Source organism: Euleptes europaea, chromosome 6 (genome assembly GCF_029931775.1).
Source record: "Euleptes europaea isolate rEulEur1 chromosome 6, rEulEur1.hap1, whole genome shotgun sequence".
NCBI lineage: Eukaryota > Metazoa > Chordata > Lepidosauria > Squamata > Sphaerodactylidae > Euleptes > Euleptes europaea.
Window position 1 is genome coordinate 87,434,080 of NC_079317.1, and position 21,407 is coordinate 87,455,486.

Here is a 21,407-nt window from a genome sequence, read left to right on the forward strand (position 1 = left end):
TTCAAGTTCTTTCAGGTTCTGTCTCTAAATTCTGTGGCTTTTTTAAGACTCAAGATCTCACTTGCAACTCCTGATTGACAAGCAGGCGCTAATTAGAAAACAAAAGTTACCGGTATTTAACCTGTGCAGATAATTTGTAAGACGAATGCTAGGAAAACATTAATATTATTTCACCAGAGTGTTTTGCAGTTATCACATGATCATCCTCATGGATTGAAATTTCCTTTCCTTTTATCACTATCCTTATATCACAATCATGGAAGCATTTCTTACTGACTAATGCCAACAATTGCTTCTGAGATTAGGACCATATTTATTCAGTCCATGCCAATCTGTATGGACAAGTAAAGTAGTAATCAACAAGAGATGCTCAAAATGACCTGCATTTGATAAATGTTTCATTAATAGGTAAGGCATTCAAGAAATAATAAAACTCCATCCCAAACAAGAACAACTGACAGTGCAATCCAAAAGAGGGTTACTCCAGTCTAAGCCCATTTATTTCAATGGGCTTAGACTGGAGTAAGTCTGTTTAGGATTGCACTGTGAGTATACTATAAATGAATCTGTATAAACTGGTTTCTACTTCTTCAATAAGTGGTGTCACAGTTTGAACACACATGAACACATGAAGCTGCCTTATACTGAATCAGACCCTTGGTCCATCAAAGTCAGTATTGTCTACTCAGACCAGCAGAGGCTCTCCAGGGACTCAGGCAGAGGTCTTTCACATCACCACCTAAAGAGGGTGCATGAGTCAAACTGGTAGACCCAAAGTGCCCGTGTGTGTGTGTATACACACACACACACACACACACACACAGTAATTACACAGCAGACTCTACACTTAGTGGATGGAGAGTGCATTAATTGAAGATACATTCTTATGCCACACAATGTCTATACAGACTGGTGTTACACTTGCATTAACCAGCACTGTTTTTCCTTTGATCTCCATCATAACTTAATGCAGAATACTATCAAGTCATTTTGCATGATGCACCCATATTTTTAACATAGACTGTAATGTCTCCACCGGTACAGCCTATTATTAGCAGGTTTTCAGTATTTTTTTCCCCTCGTATAATGTAAGGCAAATTATGTAAAACACACCAAACCAGTTATTCTGGAAGCTGTCGCTTGCTTGCTACAAACAATCAGTTTCCACAGAGTGGAGGAAAAACCCCATCAGACAGATTAGAATTTTGCATCTTAAAATTCCTGTGGAAATCAGGTGCATTTTAAGCATCAGGTTTGATTATTTAATCAGGCAACTTGCATTTTGTCCCGGCTAATTTAGAAAGCTTATAATATTTTACTCATAAAATAATTGTGCACCTGTTGTGATGGAAACCTATTTAAACAAATCTTAATAGGTATTACAATTTGTTCTAAACATAAGCAAGCTAGCTGATCACTTAGTTCAAGCTATAAAGCAACACTTTAAAAGCTGATAACAGTATTATTTTGTTCTATGGCTTGGCAAGAACTGTTATGCCCACATTAGTACATGCCAGTCAACAACAGCTGATTCCAAGTACTGAATCAAGTTAGGGTATGCTTACCTAAAGAGTTGATTAATTGTTTAAATACGTATTTTTATTCTGCCATTCCCCCCACAAGAGGGACCCAAGGCCTCTTTCAATAAAATACACCCATACAGTATGTAAAAATAAAACAATGTTAACATACAAATAAAACACATCTAAATACAAAATATTAAAAACCAGATACTGACACCAACTAGAAAACACCTGCCTATCAGCCTCAATCACAAAAAGCAGTACTGAGCTACCCAGCCTTATAGGCTTTTCTAAATACTGGTATGGAAGAACTTTATCCACTTTCTCTGGAAGATATTTCTAGAGAGATTGGGACAACAAGGAAGCCAAGCCAACAACCGGGCTGATATGGATCTTTTTTGTCCTACTGGAAAGCACAGCCAAGCAAGCATTATAAAGAAGAGCAAGTGGGTTCATTCTGGGAGAAATTGTCCCTCAGATCATAAAGAACCTTAAAGGCACTGCATGCAGAATCTATGTGCGTGCCCCATAGGGGCAAACGGTAGCTCCCTTCGGCTGTTGGGAAAATAAGGGATTTTTCTTGTTCATTTCCAATGTACCACAGCATCAATCTGTTTGTTTTTTTTAAACTGCTAGGATCATCTCAGTTTTGGCCTTCAGGGTCAACTTATATGTTTGCTTCGTCATGGGGAAGAAGCTGGTAACAGCCTTCAAAGAGTGGAATCAACATAGCAGTGCTGCAATGTATTACACTGGCCATCACATGATTCGTCTACTAGGAGTGGAGTTTCTTATTATACCCTGTTCATGCTAATGTGGCAACTCTGTATGCTAACTGCAAGAATCATTTGTTCAGCAACCCTGCATGACACAGCATAAGGAATTTCCAGTTCCCTCCCTACACTGACTTTCATGTATTCCTGACCTGAACGAATAGTAATTAGATCAGTTTTTTTCAACGTTCTAAACATATACTCAATACTGATATCTAACAAAAACACTTTAGTATATATAATTACTTTTGTTATTTCAATAACCTCATTAATAGCATCCCAGTTTAGGTTAAATCTCTTTGTTAGTGGCTGATTCATGCCTTTGTTTTCCTAATTGAAAGACAGCCATGAAAGATTTTACACCTGTACAGAGGAAGAACAAAGAGAAACCATATGAAAGAGACCAATGTCTTGAATAAGTGACATTTCAGTGGGATGTGTACAATTTAGACAAACTGAACTTGTAGGCAGAGGTTCCGACATGGTGCCCATGAGCACTATGGCATCTGCTGGTGTAGCCAATGTTGTGGTGGCAACTTGCTTCTTCCCCAAAGCATCTCTTTCCTAAAACTAAGAGATAATCCTATCTTTTTTCCACTTCACTAGAAATGCTTCAGAAGGACCCCTGAGGCATTCCTTCTGTGTCTGCAGGGAGCACCAATTTAGAAACAGCTGCCTATGGCAGCTTCTGACATTTTTTGATTGGCACATTTTTGCTGCCATTTTGTTGGGGCACCCAACATCTGTTCTCAAAACTCCAAAAATACCAAATGGTTCTACACAGCTGGGAAGCCTTTGCTTACAGGATGCTGGATGTTCCTGTCAAAAACACAAGATCTGTTATCTGTTATAATCAGTGATGAGTGAATTCCAACATTACCTGAATATCATTTCCTGATGAAGTTAATAGAAACTTCTGTTCTTCTTGGGCTTCTCAATTCATTTAGGAGGCCAACAACAAAATATCCATCAACCCCAGCAGGAAATGATAGCTGGAAAAGACTAGGAATTTTACGCAAGATAGATTTGTAACACCCTCCATGTTTTTTGTTATCTACCCTCATCTTTACAAAGATAAGTTTCCTAGCTTGTGAAGATGGTAACTGGCAAAGAAGGATGAGTATCATTGGAGAGATAATGTAAACTTCATTTCTGAATCAGGTGCAGTTTGAAAGAGATATAGGCTTTATTGAAACATGGGGTGAGGCTTTTGAAGTTGGGGTATTTGTTACAAGGCCTCCATCAACTCAAAGCTATATATCACTGTCTATAATCAAGGCTCACTTAAGTTACAGAAACACTTAATTAAAAGAGATTGTCTTCCAGAAACCCTATTATCCTGTCTGGAAAAACTGCAACTTTTCCTTGGAACCCATGAACTTAGAAATTGCTACGGACAAGACTATTTAGAACTAATTGTCCCTGGAGAGGCAACATAAAAAAATCTTGAATAAAATAAACTATTAGAGAAGATGCTTCTGAATTTTGGAACAGTGAAAATTAGAGACAGAGTATATCCTTTTCTTGCTCAACGGTCTACTAATCATTGTTCTCAGAGTTGATTGCTTTTCCTGTTAATGCACAAGTTTACAGTTAATTTTGAATTTAGCCTCAAGAGTGTGGATCAAAAAATCTACACAGTGGGAGCACATACACAACAGGGAGATGTTTCTGAAAACAGGCAATTACAATAATCTTCACAGGCCCTGATTCAGGTGCTGTATCACCTGAGGCCAGACATGTGGCAACCAAGAAGGGGAGTTCTCAGTGATGACACTAACACTGTGGAATTTAATCTCCAAGAAGACTCATCTGTCCCCCTCAATCACTGTCTTCTTCCATCAGGTAAACACTTTTCTATTTCATCTGGCACACCCTTACTGACTTTCCTTCATATTTGTTTTGTCTGTTTTTATATATGTATTTTTTTTAAAGTTGATTTATAATATCTCTTAAATTTTTTGCAGCCTTGGGGGCCCTAATTGGGTGGAAAGATGGCATACAAATATTTTAAATAAATATATGTTCCCTTTAAGGACCTAGCATTTAACATTGAGAAATTTATCTGCAACTGATTTTTCTCATAATCAGCCTTCAGTGCTACTGATTTGCAATCCAATAATTGTTTGGATTGCCCAAGCTTCTATTAGTGCACTTCAGAATGAGGTAAACTTCATGGTATGATTGGAATGTGTAACTAACAAGTATTTTAAATGGTCTGTTTTATTCAAAAAGATACGGATGATTGTTATTTTAAAGGTGTGTTCTGCAAGGCGGTTTGTTACTTGGAACATTGGGTTGTTTTGTCTGAGCACATTTGCTTCTTACCCAGAGAGCCAAAGCTGAGGGCTCGCTTTGGACTATGGAGGTTGAAGGCCGTATTTTTTCCAACGAAGGTTGCAATAAATATACAAACCTCTCAAACAAGATTTGTGTGTGTGTGCATGTACGTGTTACAAGTTTCTTATAAAATGAATATATGCAAAGCATCCTGCATATGTGAACTTATTTATTTTATTCACATCAATTGGGTCCTAAAGGGAACCCAAAGCAGCTTACATCTTAAGTAAATAAAATAAAAATATAATGAAATTAACATTATTATTTTTGCTTGATCCTGAGGTATTATTCATTAGCTACCACAGATTAGCAACAGATTTGCAATTCACATGGAAATAGTAGTTGTGTACCTACCAGTCCTTGTCCTAGGCAATATTCAGTTGTAAAAATGCTACTGCTTGCATTATAACAGTACATTATGGTAGAACAAAGTTTTCCATGAAGAACAGCAACTGCTATGGTTTTCACATCTTCAGGAAATATTTACGACATTAACAACCAATAGGAATATACTTCATGGACTAGGCATACCATTAATGAAATTATCAGGGAATCATCACATTTTAAAACATTTGGGATATTTTTAAACTTATTTAAAATTACAGTCCCAGAATTCCTATAGCTATGGTAATTGTTTTGACTGGTAAAATGGGAATTTAGTAGCCAGATATAATGAAGCAAACTTGAATAAATGCTTAACGTTGACTGGAGTCAGTTGAACTCAAATAGGCTGAACTTTGGATGTGTTGTGTCCTTACTAGGCTTATCAGATTTCCCCCTATGGCAGGCAATCTCCCAGCCCACGCTGCTGCTCTTTGCTCTAGTGCCATTAAAAACAGGAAGCGGGAAACTATATCATGACAGTGATATAGAAGTGTTGGGTTAACACTTCTTTAGCTAGAAGTGACATCACAATGCTCTAGGAGTTCCCCCCTCCTCCTCACTGAGCTAAGAGGCTGGCTGGCAACCCTAGTCCTTACTTCTTCATATATATATATTTCTGACACTGGAACAAACAACTTGTTCCTTTATATTGATAGTTTAAAGCCCTAGCAGTTAACAATCATTCTAATATATCCTAACACTTTAGACCTTAATCACAGAGCATGGGGTTTTTGCTTGTAGTTTTTGTTTGAGTTTTAATTAAGAAGCCCTTGTGTCTCCAACCCTGAGCTGTGTTTTTAATTGCTCATATGTATATCATGTAGACTTCAAAAGAAGTAAAAGATGTTTACAACAGCACAAAGTAGAGCTTTGAAATGTCTACAGCTGTACAAAGTGGCATAATTAAAAACCTATGGGTGCTCCTGTGACATACAAGCCATATATATTTATAAAGTAGGCTGCTGTATATACTCATGTTATGCCAAAACGAATGTTAGCACTATTAGAAAAATAATCTCAATGTATATTTATAAACCATAAAGAAAATTATTATGATAATATCTATAGCCTTCCATAGCTCCCAATGTCCTCATGCTATGAGGCCAGGTTCCTGGTGGGCGGAAGATCTCCTGCCCCCAGCTTCCATTTCCTGCCACTGCTCTGTTGGCTGGTGGGAGAAAAAAATGCTGTTGGAGCAATGGTGATAATATCAGTTCCAGAGAAAACACAGAAGTGATGTCAGTCTAGTCTAAGAATCACCAGAAACTCTATGGTAAAGCCATAGAGTTTCCAGTGATTCCTAGAATAGACTGATGTTACTTCTGGGTTTTCCCTGGAAGTAACATAATGCCATTGTGCTGATAGTGCCCCCAATTTCCCTGCCCACTCCCAGACTCCTGCCAGTTGTCAGCCAATGGCTGGCAACAATATCTGTACATTCTACTATTATGCATGATGATCTTCTGACTCCTTTTCTCCTTCTGAATTCTTAATACATGCAAAAAGTAATTATTGTCTTTTAAACCTTCCTGTAAAATATAGGAGGCAGCACTTGTAACCAGAATATACCACGACATTCACATTATTATAATATACATAACATTGTTCCTCATATTACTCTTCCCTCTTGCTACTGAAAAAGAAGCAGCTATTCCTATCACAAGCCATCAGCATGAAACCTGATACAGATGCATAATAATTTTATGGTGGGAATCTCTGACTGGAATGAGCGGAATGAGCAGTTCTACTCTGTCAAGCTGTAAAAGTCAAGAAACCACCATGAGCCTCACTCTTTGTCACCTACATTTAGACCAGGGATGGGGAACCTCATTTTTTGTGGCCCTCAGGAGCTCCGGGGCCCCGCCATCGAGGTGCGACATAGGGCGGCCCTCCCTGAGGGTGTTCCTGGGGCCACGGCTTGCAGGGGTGCTGCGGCACCCTTTGGACCTCCTCTCGCCAACTGACGGCTGTTGGTCAGCGAGAGGAGGGGGAGGGACGCTTCCCCCAAGGTTGCCCCCAATAGCTGCAGCTTGCAGGAATGCCGGGGCACATTGTAAGCCCCTCTTGCTGCCTGTTGGCTGTTGAGCAGCGAGGTGGGGGGAAACAGGCCCGCGGCTCCCGGCGGCAGAGCATGTGTACAGGAGCTGATCGGGCTTCAGGGGGCCTTTTGTGGACTGGGGCAGGGAGGGCATGGAGCTTGGGGCCAGGTCGCGTGGGGCCGGCGGGTGTGTGTGTGGGGGGGGAAAGGCTTTTCTCTCTCCCTCTCTTTCTGTCTCTTTCTTTGTCTGTCTCCCTCCATCTTTTTCTTTCTCCCCCTCTTTCCATTTCTTTCTCCCTCTCTCCATTTTCCTCTTTCTCTGTTTTCCTTCCTTCCTCCCTTGCTGATCGACTGCGGGCTGCGCCTCCCTGGCGCCTCGTTTGCTCGGGCCCACCGCTGGCTGTTCTCCCACCTGGGAGGGGGGGAGGACGGGGAGAGCCCTCCAGGCCTTCTCTGTATGGCCTCCCCTGGGGTTGCCAGCCTCCAGGTGGTGGCTGGAGACCTGGCAACCCTAGCCTCTCTGCCCCCACACCGGGAGATCTACACCTGGTATGGCCCCCGAATGATGTTATAAATGTGCAAATGGCCCTTGGCCACCCCTGATTTAGACCTCTGAAATTACAAATCATACACAAAACAAAAGCCATTCTTAAAAAGGAAGCCCCATTAATATAAACAAAAGTGATTGTGAAGTACAGGGGGCAATTAAAAGTCTGTATTCAAGTAACACAGATCCATGCAATGCAAGCACATTTTTGCAGTGAGCAAAGCTATTCACATCAGTCAATGTCCATCCCAAAATAGAGCATAATGTACAAAGGAAGACTACATGTGACATTTAAGCCACAATGCCTATAAATATAGATTATGTTCCAGTAATGTCCTTCTCCAGAAATGGAAGACAGAACACTTCACACAGTAGATAGTGGCCCAGAAGCCATTCATCTATGGATTTGCTAGAACAATCCTGACTTGGGGAGAACACAACTGCTTATGTCACTTAGAGATTGACCTTGTATATTTGATCTTGAGAAACTATTGCAGCCTATTTCAACGGGACAACAGCAAGACATATACAGGATACTGCTAAACAAAAGATTTATGATGGCATATGAAACAACAAAATTAAAAACAAACTATTTACAGTGATATATGACATCACCCCTGCCAACAATGACTGGAACAGAATATCTAGCAAGAGGGAACACAAGTGAGTAGCCCCAAATCATCGTGGGAGACCGGAGCCTTTTTCTTTTTTCAAGAAATGTAATCAAACCCATTTTCTGATTTTGCATGTATAATTACTAACAGGGATACTGCTAGAGAAGCTACTTTCCATTAGTTGATATTGGCTACAATTCAGTGAGATACTTAAGCTCAGGCAAGGTGCTCATGCCTGCCCAGTGGAATTTCTAAACTTTATCTTTGAACAGCTGGACCCAGACCATATCTCATTGTTCTGGGAAGCCACTCGGTTAGTCCCATGGAATGAGGCATGGGTCTCCAACCTTTTTGAGCCTGCAAGCACCTTTAGAACTCTGACACAGAGTGGTGGACATCACTAGAAAATGGCTGCTACAGGAGGGAGAGCCAGCCACAAAGAGGCTGCCACAAGTAGCACAGCCAACCAGAAAAGCCCTACCTGGCCCTGCACAGTTTCTAAAAATTCTTGGTGAGTACCAGGAAAGGTGTTTGTGGGTGTAATGGTGCCCATGGGCATCATGTTGTTGACCCCTGGCATGAGGGCTTGATGTTGCAGGAAATCTATTGCCCCACTTGGGTTAACAAAACTACTTCCATAGCTCTTTGGATTTTCACAACTGTGATCATGCAACTCCCCCCCCCAACTAAACTTGAAACAATTATCAAGATTTAATTCAGTAGATCTCTATTTCTCGGGGGTCTGGCCGAGATTTTACAGTTCATGGGCATAAGAATCAGGGAAGACCACTACAAGTCCAGTGATAGATAAAATACTGACATGTACATTTCAGTAAAAGAACTTGCAGCTGCCATTCATTTCATGAGAACCAGTTCCTGAGGAATATTAAGTGGCATGTTTCTATACAATCTAGGAGTAATTGTGAACAAAGAAACACACTAGTTTGATGATCTATGACTGCAAATAAAATGATGATGATGACCAGAAAAATAAACATTTCATTTCTTACTTTTGCCTTATCAACACTATAACAAACAGACTGTCATACAGAATTTTAAAAGTTACCACAACTATTAAATGCCCATATTAAGACAAAAATGCATGTTTTGCACTTGTAACTTTTTAAAATCTATTTAAAATATATTTCTGGCAAACATACATAGCACTGAAAATGTGTGGTGCTGGCATGACTGGTTTTTCCCTTTTTTCCTGGCACCCTTCCCCATAACTCAGATGCCAGTCTTGAAGCAGAAGGGCACTTTTTCAAAGGGAGAGTATGTGCTTCATTTATCCTCAAGAACAACGCCTTCCTTCTAAAGTAAACAGCTCCCTGGTAACAGTCAGTGCAAAGAACAGCTCTTCCTCACAGAACCACACCTCTCTTTCTTACAATCAACATTCTTTTTCCTAACAGCTTAACCTGTTTTTTTCTTAGCGTTTGGCTTCACTGAACTGTTCCAGATTATCAGTAAATAATCCTTATTGAGGGAGCAAATGATGTCACTAAATAAAAATTAAAAATAAATAAAATAAAGGTACTTAAACTTCCCAATTTCCAAATAATACAACAAAACAAAAGATTTCTGGGATCATTCTGAAGGGCTTTGAGAATTGCAATCTATGGTGACATCTAAAAAGCAGGTAGATAATCAGACTCCTGACTGGATTCTCTGGTTTGCAACTGGAAGCATGGAAATGGAGGTAGCTTTCTCCCAGAATAGCTCCGGTCCCTCACTTCCATATTCACCACAGAAGATTGTTTTCAAGTGTACACATTTTATGCTGCTCCAGCAACAGTCTGCCAGCCAAAATGAGTAGACCAGTACAGGCAAAAACATTATTGGCAGGGGTCAGTGATGTCAAGACAGATAAGGTCCACAAAATGAGATATACCTTGACATACCCCCAGAACGCATGAATAGCTTCCTCACTGAAAAGACATTTATTTCACTGTAAGCACAGAATTTATGTTAATATTCTTGCGAGTTCAGATGGTACATCAATTGGAGGCTTTTGCATTATTTTAAAATTTGTCTAAAGGCTGCTTTTCAAATTAAAATATGTCTGTGTTATTTGGTACCTTTGATTTCTCCAAGGAGTTCACTTGAGTTTAATCTTTCCATTTTCTCCTTCCAGTCTTTAGAAAGTAGCTTTTCCATGCAAGATGAATCTATTGGGGGAAGGGGAAAAGAAACAATTAACATAGATCTATAGAACATTAAACTAAGAGTCAGATGTTTTGAACAGTTGCACAAACAAAGTATTTGGGGTGGCATAATTCCCACACTTCTTCAGCTTTATAACTGTTTGTATCGAGTGATCTGTCATTGGAAGACACTGACAGTTGTAAATTTTTACTGCATGCCCCTCCTCACAGCAGTCCAATCTGACCCTTCAAAAATCAGTTCCCATAATTGCAGGGCCTGCATGAACTAATAGCCATATGGATTAAGAACATAAGAACATGAGAATATAAGAAAGGCCCTGCTGGATCAGACCAAGGCCCATCAAGTCCAGCAGTCTGTTCACACAGTGGCCAACCAGGGGGCAACAGTGTGAAAGGGGAAGGATACAAAAATCACTCTTGCCTCTTCTGTCATTTGAGACATGCTGACAGAAGAAAAGGGCAATTTTGCCCCATTTCACCTCTCATCGTAGCTGCCGTCGACCCATAACAGTCCTATGACTGGGTTTTTTTCCCAGGCTTGGAAAAGATTACTGAGGAGATGGGACCACAGTATTTATGCATAATCCTTGCATCCTCTGTTGTATCCAGTGTAATATCTGTACTGAAAATGTGGTGTTTTCCTTTTACATTTTGACTGGGAGAATAGAAAAGAGGGAAAGCTCTATACTTTACACAGACTGATGTACACTATCCATAGAGCTTGGAACTGTATCTTGCTAGCCTATGATCCAACAAACCAGTTGTCACAAAGGATCATAATGGTTTAGAAAGAGAGTTTCAAGGCAGAGTGGCTTGACTCTCATCCAACATCTGTTGGGTTCCGCTGAAAAACTCCTTTATTATAGGTAACAGGAACTCTGTCTAGTAGTCATTGTGATCATACAGCTTCCACAATCTCAGAAACACAACACAGGGGCTTTAGATCCCCCTCCCTCATCAATACATTTGTTAAGTCCTCCCAAGTTATGAAGAAACTCACAAAACAATATGATCTTGGCTGATCAAAATGCAACTAAATTGGTATCCAAGTGTCTTCAGGACATCTTACAGTCTAATAAATTTCTTGTGGCATAACTTTCATGAGCCAAAGCCCACTTTACCTGATAGATAAAGTATTGCTCTTCATAAGCAGAATACATAATTGATATCTATCTCACAAAGGTATACATTGGTACAAACAGGGGACAGCAGACGACCCAGTGTGTTGGGCTACCTGGCAATGACCCACCTTGTGGGGCAGAACACACCCTTGGGCCCAATGACAAGGCTCACTTGGGTGGAGCAGAGTTGGGACAGGGCAGGCAGGTATGGTCAGGGTAGCCACAGCAACAGGGCAGCTTTGGCAGTCTGCTCCAGGGAGGCTCCGAAGGTGTGGAGGCAGGGAGCAAGCCTGGAGGGGAAAGCAATGTCTCTCCGTGCCCTGGTGGTTTAAGGCAGAGCATGGCTATAGACAACAGAGGCTGGCTATGGAACAGGGAACAGAGAAAAGGAGGGTGGAGCTTAGCTCAAGGACCAGGTGTGAAGCTGGGGCTATAAAAGGGGGGAAGGGGAAATGGGAGGAGGCTGGCTGGAGGAGAAGGAGGAAGCAGGTTGCAGCTCTTCTCCCCTGTAATGCAGTGTAACCCTGAGGTGGGTGAAGGTAACCACACCTTAAGGTGAATTAAAATGACCTATGTAAGAACATCGCAACTGGGCTGGTGATTTCAAGACCCCATGGACCCCTGGTATGACGTTTCATGCCCCCAGACAGTGCTACACCCTGCAATCCATGAAGCAGGTCTAATGGGGGATAAATACTTTCTGCAGTGATACATTCTAGAGATGTAGTTGTATTAGCAAAATAAAATAAAAATGACATCTATCCATCTACGTAATCAGAAACATTCTTGATCGAGTGCTTCTGACCACAGGAGACAGAACAACATCTACATGTGTACAGACTGTACATGCACATAGCCTACTATCAAACAAACATGCATAGCAGAAATAGCAGAAATAAATTTCCAGGAAACTACGGAGCAAAGCCTTTCCTTTCTTTTTTTGTTTGTCCATTGAATGTTTCTTGAAACTCAAGGTTGTCCCACTATTATTTCGCCACAAAAGCTCATATTTTACCAGGGCATCAATGCTTTGAAGTGTACCATCCAACAGACAAGGGATCGCTTTTAAAATATGGAGTGGTTTGCCAGTGCCTTCCCCAGTCATCTACACTTTACCCCCAGCAAGCTGGGTACTCATCTTACCGACCTCAGAAGGATGGAAGGTTGAGTCAACCTTGAGCCGGCTACCTAAAACCAACTTCAGTCGGGATTGAACTCAGGTCATGAGTAGAGCTTGGACTGCAGTACTGCAGTTTACTACTCTGCGCCACAGGGTTCCTACAAACATATGTGATCCCACATAAATAGAGTTTACCGTAGAATGCACCAAACACTTTCCTGTAGTTTGCACTGCAGAGAAAGGTTTCAGCAAAATCTGACCATCAGAGTTTCTTGTAACACAGTTTAAAATCACTGACTAGATGAAGGGGCTCAGCCCCAAAAACATGACAAAATTTATGAATGCAGAAAAAAAATTCAAACGAAAACAAAAAAGGTTACTCGCCAGTCAACTACATTATATATTGTCATTTTATCACAAGAAAAAGTTGAAGTACAACCTTTAAGCAAGTTATGGCTCCAACACTGTATAAGCGCCATGGGAAAGACAACACAGCTTGTGTATTTTTTTCCCAAGTAATATTTTAGTAGGAAAGCCAATTTACTAATTATATCCTTTCAGAAGAGAGACAAAATTAAGAAGCTCTAAGTTGCAATAGGCAACATTAAAATACTTGTTACACAATAAAACAAATAATTTAATTTTAACAATTACCAGCCTTTATTACTTTTATGAGCTTTGGCCAGATAATAGAAGAATCAACAAATAACCATCAATTACCAATAGAACATTATAATTTGTCCTCTTCTATGATATCATCAGTTTAAAAAGATGTCTCTCTTGTGCCCTGCCAAAATTTCAAGCCCTTATCCCTATAAAAATGAACAATGTTGGCTTTATTTTGATATTTAATGGAAGTTCCAAATAAAATATTTTAGCTGGGATACTTTTTTCACCGTTTGTAACAAAAAGTATAAGAGTAAATGAACCGCAGAATGAAGAAACCATGAGACTGCTAATTCTCAAAGCGCTTTTTATTTTTAAAGAAGGCTTGGTAATCAGAGAAGCTGAATTTTAAAAAAATCAAACCAGAATGACAATGAATATGTATAAAGACAATCTGGCCATTTTCCCATTGATAATGCAAACAAATCACTGTAGCGTTCATTTATTCTATCAGCTAATGGAAAATGTATGTCTGAAAATATTTAGACAGTTCTGGTATTATATATTTCCATATATTGTGCTGTCGCCAATGAAAGGATGGTGTTTGGGCAAGACAGGAATCAGGAAACTGTACATTCTGCTAAAATGCACTTTCAAAGGGACATCAATAAGCACTCAAATAACCATCAAGTTGCAGGAAGGAGGAACCAGGAAAAAAAAATCCCACACGGTTACCTAACCTGAAGATATTTGATGAAAAAATTCTGAAATGAAGAATGTGTCCCTCTCATGCCCCATATTTTCCAAATGAAAAGAGGGTCATTCTGGTTCATGGGTGAAGTCTAGCATGTAAAATTTGGCACATAATGATGGCGCCAATGCAATCCAGAGCAGACTTAAATGGGCCACAAAGCGAGAACTAGAATGCATACATACAAACCATTCATAGTGGTTCTAGATGAGAAAAAGTAGTAAAATAAATCAAATATGCCAGAGTACTTGTCCTGTCTTACTGTCCCTCATCTCAGGAGGGCATTTATGTTAGCCCATTTTAATGTTCTCCCTTCTGCTATTCTGTTTGGGAGATATAAGAAAATTCCATACTCTGCCAGGGTGTGTAAATGTGCCCTGGGGGAGATAGAAAGTATTGACCACTTGCTCTTGTATTGTCCATTTTATTGTGAAATTGGTGCGGTCCTTTTAGATCCCTTTCTCTCAAATCATGTAGATCAAGCTGATGATAGTAAGATCAAATTGTTGTTATCCTCCCGAGATTCTGAGACTAAATTTGTGGCTAAATTTTTTGATGAAATTGTTAAGAGGCGGAGGTTAAATGATGTTTCAAGGGTTGGTTTTATTTGATCGACTTCTTGATGGTATGCCAATAAAGGTATTGAAATTTAAAATCAAATATGTGAAATATACATACAGACACTATTTTGTACTCATACCACTTAAAGGACATTGTTCCCATTGTACAGCTGAAGATTACTGAGGAACAGTGCATCAGCTGACTTTAGCCAACATCAATCAATACACCCATAGCACAGAGTTCTTAAGGATAAACATTTGCAGTAATAAAAATATCATTGAGTATATGCAGAGTTTTTCCTCACCACTGAACAATTGCAGCTTCGCTTTCCCCCACGTCCTTATAATTAAAAAGCGGTGTTTATTCTAAAATTCTGTTAAGTTACTTCATCATAAAATTCAAAGTAGTTTTATATCTCCAACACAGATTAAAGCCCAAGTCCTCTATGACCAAGCAAGCCACAAAAACAAATTACACACAGCCTGTCCCTTCTACACAACAATCAAATCTAATTGCGAGATTAAACAACTGGAAGAAAATAATGTGCAAGGGGAAATGGGAGATCCTAAATTCCATTTGAGAGATTGACAGAGTTCAGGTTTTCAGTTAATGTGGTAAAAGGAGGGCAGGACTACAGTTTAACATGGCGTAAGAGAATAAACTGGAACATTAGTAAGATTGCTGACAGAGTAAAATTACCGGTGTCATATTTTCCATGCACTGAACAAACTACATTGGATGCCTGGTCTCTTTCAGTCATAACTCAAAACCATCCAACTATCCTTTAATTTATTATGCAAAATACTGTATGCTTTTCTTGAAAACGTTATCTTATGTTTTAATAGTGCCTTCTTTTTTTTGAAAAAGGTAGCTGATGTATATGCTGTATTGTTATAGTATGTAGTGTATAATAATATATCACAAAGCCACAAAACTAACAGACAATATCCATAAAATGTTTTTTTAAAATTATGTGAAGCTGTGTGTGTGTGTGAAGTGCCGTCAAGTCGCAGCCGACTTATGGCGACCCCTTTTGGGGTTTTCATGGCAAGAGACTAACAGAGGTGGTTTGCCAGTGCCTTCCTCTGCACAGCAACCCTGGTATTCCTTGGTGGTCTCCCATCCAAATACTAACCAGGGCTGACCCTGCTTAGCTTCTGAGATCTGACGGGATCAGGCTAGATATCATTATAGAAGCCCCGTGGTGCAGAGTGGTAAACTGCAGTACTGCAGTCAAAAGCTCTGCTCACGACGTGAGTTCGATCCCGATGGGAGTCAGTTTCAGTTAGTCAGCTCAATGTTGACTCAGCCTTCCATCCTTCCGAGGTCGGTAAGATGAGTACCCAGCTTGCTGGGGGTAAAGTGTAGATGACTGGGGAAGGTACTGGCAAACCACTCCATAAACATAGTCTGCCTAGTAAACATCGGGATGTGACGTTACCCCATGGGTCAGGAATAACCCGGTGCTTGCACAGGGGACTACCTTTACCTTTTACAGATATCACAGCCTTGCACTGAACAAGATCCACTCATGAAGCAGACCTCACAGAACAAGGCATCCCCCTCCCACTGCAGCCCATTAATATTGCTCCTGAGCAGGTCAGCAAACCCTCTGAAACAGCATAGGTGGCAAAGTCTGCAGTGGGGAACTGATGAAAATCCAGGACAAGATTGCCTTTTAGACTTCAGAACTACATAATTTGCCACTACTTAAGAAAATATTCTGTAAAATGACATATAATATCATCAGATATCCAGAGAAAAGAGATGTGTTTATTACCATACTATTAAACCCTTTGCTGGTTTGACTTATGTACTAAATAATATTCTTTTTTTGAAGAGAAGTTGGAAGACCTAATACTGAAGTGGTATATGGAGTACTGTACAATTCAAAATTGTAACACATAGTTTTCTATATCCTTATGTTATATTCTTAAGCACCCAAGAAAAATCAGTAACCCACAACACACTGAAAACAAAATAATGTTCCAAAGCAGGCTATGTTCCTTCATTATCATCTTAAATAAGATTCCTATACAAAGCCTGTGTTCACTTTTTTATGTGACCATATTCACATGGAATTGGAAAATGTTACTTTTACTGAATGGGTCTTTTAGGACCTTTTGTCCATTTCTGATCACACATGTAGATTTTTCCAAATCCCGAAATCACTTAATTGCAACCTCATGACTGAAAAAAGTTAAGTTGCTTCTAGACTTTTGATTGGAAAGAGAGGTGAAAACATAATAAATAAATACTGTCCCAAAAAGCACATAGGATTATCACATTGTACAACTTGTTGATTATTGAGACCCTTCACGTCTACCATTAAGGCATCAGGACGCACTATGTCAGAAAAACATTGCTATGAAAAGAAAAAGAAACTGTTAAAATCTGATGAGGGGAAGAACTCCACAACCCTTTTAACAGAGACAAAGTGAGTCCCTGGTTAAAAAGGGAAAAAAAGATTAAAGGAATGTCTCTGTGATCAGAAGACATGATGAAAACAATTAACATTTGTCCACAGAGTAATCAATCTGTTTTGGAATGGAAGGAATCCTGGACTACTGATGAAGAACAAGTGTGCTAACTATCACAGGCAAAGCCTTCTGACTAAATTAAAGTCATCTTGATCCTATCAAGGGTAGGTTCTCTCCCTCCCCTTCTCTTTCTCACCCACTACAATCTCATGACCTTCAACAAATGAGCAAGCTCCGTTCTACCTTGTCTGAATACTATGTGACCTTCAAATGGCCTGCATACAGGGGAGTTTTTAGGTTACCTTTTGCATAACTTTCTTTGACACAGAATACATTCATGCCATGTGTGTTTTCTTTTTTATGGTAAAAATCAGACATAAAAGAAAGCCTAAACGTGCGCATGCTGCAGCAAAACTTCAAAGCCCTTACTGTCAGACATTACTTCAAATCAGCTTTGACTTTTTGAGACTCAATAAAACACTATAGTAAACAGTGGCATATTTATAACATCCACATCACTGGTAATAATGATCAACTGTCTTGCTCTTGAAGCTTTGAGAGCTCCACTTTCAACATGTAACAATACTGTAAACCAATAATTATTTCAGATATGGTTCTAAAACTGTATCAACTTGTTTGCGTAGAATCCTTGTTTGCATACAATTCTTACGCATTGACAGAACACACAGAACATTGAATTATTAGTAATTATTGCAAGTGTATGGTAGATCTATAATCATAATGGAAATGCATTCAGAAAAGTACTTAAATCAAATACATTCTTCTTCCCCACCCACCCTAAAAATATGTAAAATATAATTACAATATAAGGGAAACAGACCTAGAGAAGCCTGGGAGAAAAAGAAATCCCAACTGTATCTAAAACACAAATAGTTCAAAACATGAAATTATCCTTAAAGATTAGCACCCATATAACAACAGCAATAAAACCTCATGTATTTTTATCATTATAGTAGAAACTTGTCTTTTACAGACCTGCCACAGTACAACAAAATGTAACTAAATGTAGAGTGTTTCTTAGAAATTTTAAAATAAAGATCTTGTCACAGGGTGGTCTTCTTAGTTCACTTTAATTATACCACATCAGTTTCTCACTGTAAATACTTTATGAGAATATATCTTCATATAATCAGAGCTGGTATTTCCAACAACAGGGTAAAGCAGTAAAGTTTCCCATGTATTATAAACACTACCACTCTTCACAAGGGAGTGGTCAGATGGAGCATTTCCCATATAAAATTAACATAGTCACAGCATTACATGGAATTTTACACCTATGAAAAGTAACAGAGCTCTTTGAGTTGCATCATGCCAAAGCCAAGGGACCTTTCATGCTGTACATACATACTATGAAAAGCTATAATCAGCTCAATTTTCAAACAATAACTAGCTTTATGCTACTTTACTGCTATTAACAATTATTATTTATTATTTACTTTTTTTATATCCCGCCTTTCTCCCCAATAGGATCCAATATATAACCAGGTCATCAGAATAAAAAGACTTAGAATTGCTTAAATTGCTGATATAGCCCAGTGAAGAGGAGGACATATGAATTTACACCAGGGCTGTGCATCATTTTTTCGGGTTTTTTCGGGTTCCGATTTAGTAAACCTGGAAATTTTCAAAAATTTGGAAAAGCCAAATATAACTGATTAGGGTTTTCTGAATAATTGATTTTTTGGGGGTATAATAAATCTGAACCTGAAAGATACACATGGTCTCCTGTGATCTCCAAAATCAGAAGTGGCGGGGGACACCAATCTAAGCACTGGACTCCAGCCCCTGCGACCTCCAAAATCGGAGGTGGCAGGAGACAAGATCTAAGTGCTGGGCTCTAGCCCAGTGCTTAGTTTTGTATCCCCTGTGGCCTCACATCTTAGAGGCTGAAGGGAAGCTGATCTAAGCAGACCCCCACTGCCTGCAATCTCTGAAGTCCATGGGCTTCAGAGACTGGAGGTGGCGGGAATCAGCCTCAGATCAGCCCCCTCCCCCCCTGCTAAGTTCGTGGACTTCACAAGGGGCAGGAGGCAATCTCCGCTGCCTGCAGTCTCAAAGCCACAGATTTCAAAGATTTCAGGCAGTGGGGAGCTCATTCAGATCACCTTCCCCCGCCCCCTGCGGAGTCTGCGGACTTTGCAGGGGGTAGGGGAGCCAATCTGAGGTAGATCCTAGTTGTCTGCAGTCTCTGAAGTCCACAGACTTCAGAGACTGCACGCAGTGGGGAACTCACTCAAATTGCCTCCCCCCCACCCCCTGAGAAGTCCACTGGGTTCAGAGAGGAGCTAGTTGCCAGCTCTCAGCCTGCAGGTAAGGTGGGAGGGAGAAGGCGGCAGGGGAAAATGGCAGTGGCGTCAAGGTGACCCTGAACAATGCCAGAAAATTCAGCACTTTTTGGATTTTTTTTCGGCTCCCTTTATTGCCAACATTTTTTAAACTGGTAAAAAAAAAACCGAAAAATACTAAAAAAGGTATTTTTCTGGTTTTTTTCTGGTTTGGGTTTAACGAATGCACACCCCTAATTTACACTATTTGAACAAGTGAGCTGTGATTCACGAAAGCTCATTCCCTGCCAGAAATTTAAGGTGCTACTGGACTCTTGCCCTTTCTACTGCTGCAGGCAGAGTAACACAGCTACCCATCGTGATCTATATGACTTTACACTAGTATGTGTAGCATAATAGTTCTGCACTATATTGATTAGCCTGGCTTGTGCCAAAAAAAGTGGTGATCTTCTCTTGAATGTTCTTGACAGCAATATGGAAATTAGGAGCCCATCAGATTATATTATGTTTATATATTTATACATTACAACAGTGATTTGGGAGCTGATTTTCCATACTTTCAAGCCCTCAAAGCTGCTCGTATACTATAGGGACTAAGCAATAGTGATTCAGCAAAACCCTGGTTTGAATTTTGTCAGCCTAGATCTTCCTAAGTAAGCTTAGACAACCCATTCTCTCTTCTCTATGGGAAGGATTGTAGAACTGACTCCACCCACAGGGCAGAGGAGTTTTAAACATTATAGCAAAACCATGAGGTGAAGCCATGCATGCACATAACATCTCCTTAGCTCCCTACCCATGAACACATGAACACATGAAGCTGCGTTATACTGAATCAGACCCCTGGTCCATCAAAGTCAGTAATGTCTACTCAGACCGGCAGCGGCTCTCCAGGGTCTCAGGCAGAGGTCTTTAACATCACCTACCTGCCTATTCCCTTTAACTGGAGATGCTGGGGATTGAACCTGCATGCCAAGCAGATGCTCTACAAACTGAGCCACAGCTCTTCCCCTAATACCGCTTAGCTCCCTTCCCCTCTTCCTGGTTTTAGAATGTCTGAAAAGGGTGAAATCTGCAGTGGGAAGCAAATAACTGAATTTCAAATAAAGGTAAACATTATGACGCTGCCTTATACTGAATGAAACCATCCGTCCATTTAACACAGTATTGGGTACTGTGACTAGCAGTGGCTATCCATGATCTTAGGCAAAGAAAAGTCTTTCCCAGGACCTGCTATCTGGTATCTTCTGCAGTGTAGATGTCAGCAACTGGTCCCCAGTTCTGTATACAGTTCTGTATACAAGGTTCTCTAAACCACAGCACCACAGAGGCCGTAGTGAATTTCCTTATTTCCAAAAATTTTGTCTGATCTAGGGGAGCGTGGCCTATGCCAGTGCAACTTTAAAGTCACAAAGTATTAAGTAGTCTGCAGAAAGACTGGAAAACGATGATCAAGTTGATGCACAAAACCTATCAATGAATTAACATTACCCTCTGAGCCCTTGCAATATAGGCAGCCAGTCTCCAGGTCAGGAATTGCAAAGGATAGCTGTCGTTCTTCAGCACTGCTAGACCTGGTCAGACCTGACAAACCAGCTCCAGAGGAAAAAGATATGCCTCCCTATTGGAATCTGTTGCACATGACCCAAACGGCACAGTAGGGCCTGAAATGGAGATTTCTGGGGCCAAGGATGTTTGGAAGATACCAGCATCATGACACACAGAATCAGGTTATAAATTACCAGGGGAGCAATCCTAAACAGATTTAATTGGAGGTAAATCCCATTTTACCTCTTTGTAAAGATTGACTCTGTAAAGCAACAGCCCTCAGTTTGCAAGACCTGAGCAAGGCTGTTAACGTTTTGGAGGACACTGATACATAGAGTAGCCATGAGCCAGAAGCAACTTGATGGCACTTAAAAGGTAAAGGTAAAGGTCCCCTGGGCAAGCACCGGGTCATTCCTGACCCATGGGGTTACATCACATCCCAACGTTTCCTAGGCAGACTTTGTTTACGGGGTGGTTTGCCAGTGTCTTCCCAGTCATCTTCCCTTTACCCCCAGCAAGCTGGGTAC

At 40.2% G+C, this 21,407-nt stretch overlaps 1 protein-coding gene across 10 annotated transcripts in view; it reads right to left on the minus strand.

Annotated features, from left to right (window-relative positions):
* SOX6 (SRY-box transcription factor 6) overlaps nt 1-21,407 on the minus strand; it is a 539,429-nt gene that overhangs the window by 224,114 nt on the left and 293,908 nt on the right. For all 10 annotated transcript variants that reach the window (XM_056851453.1, XM_056851454.1, XM_056851452.1 and 7 more), the window contains one exon: nt 10,301-10,390. In XM_056851453.1, coding sequence (XP_056707431.1) covers nt 10,301-10,390 — 90 coding nt within the window. The remainder of the gene's footprint in view (nt 1-10,300; nt 10,391-21,407) is intronic.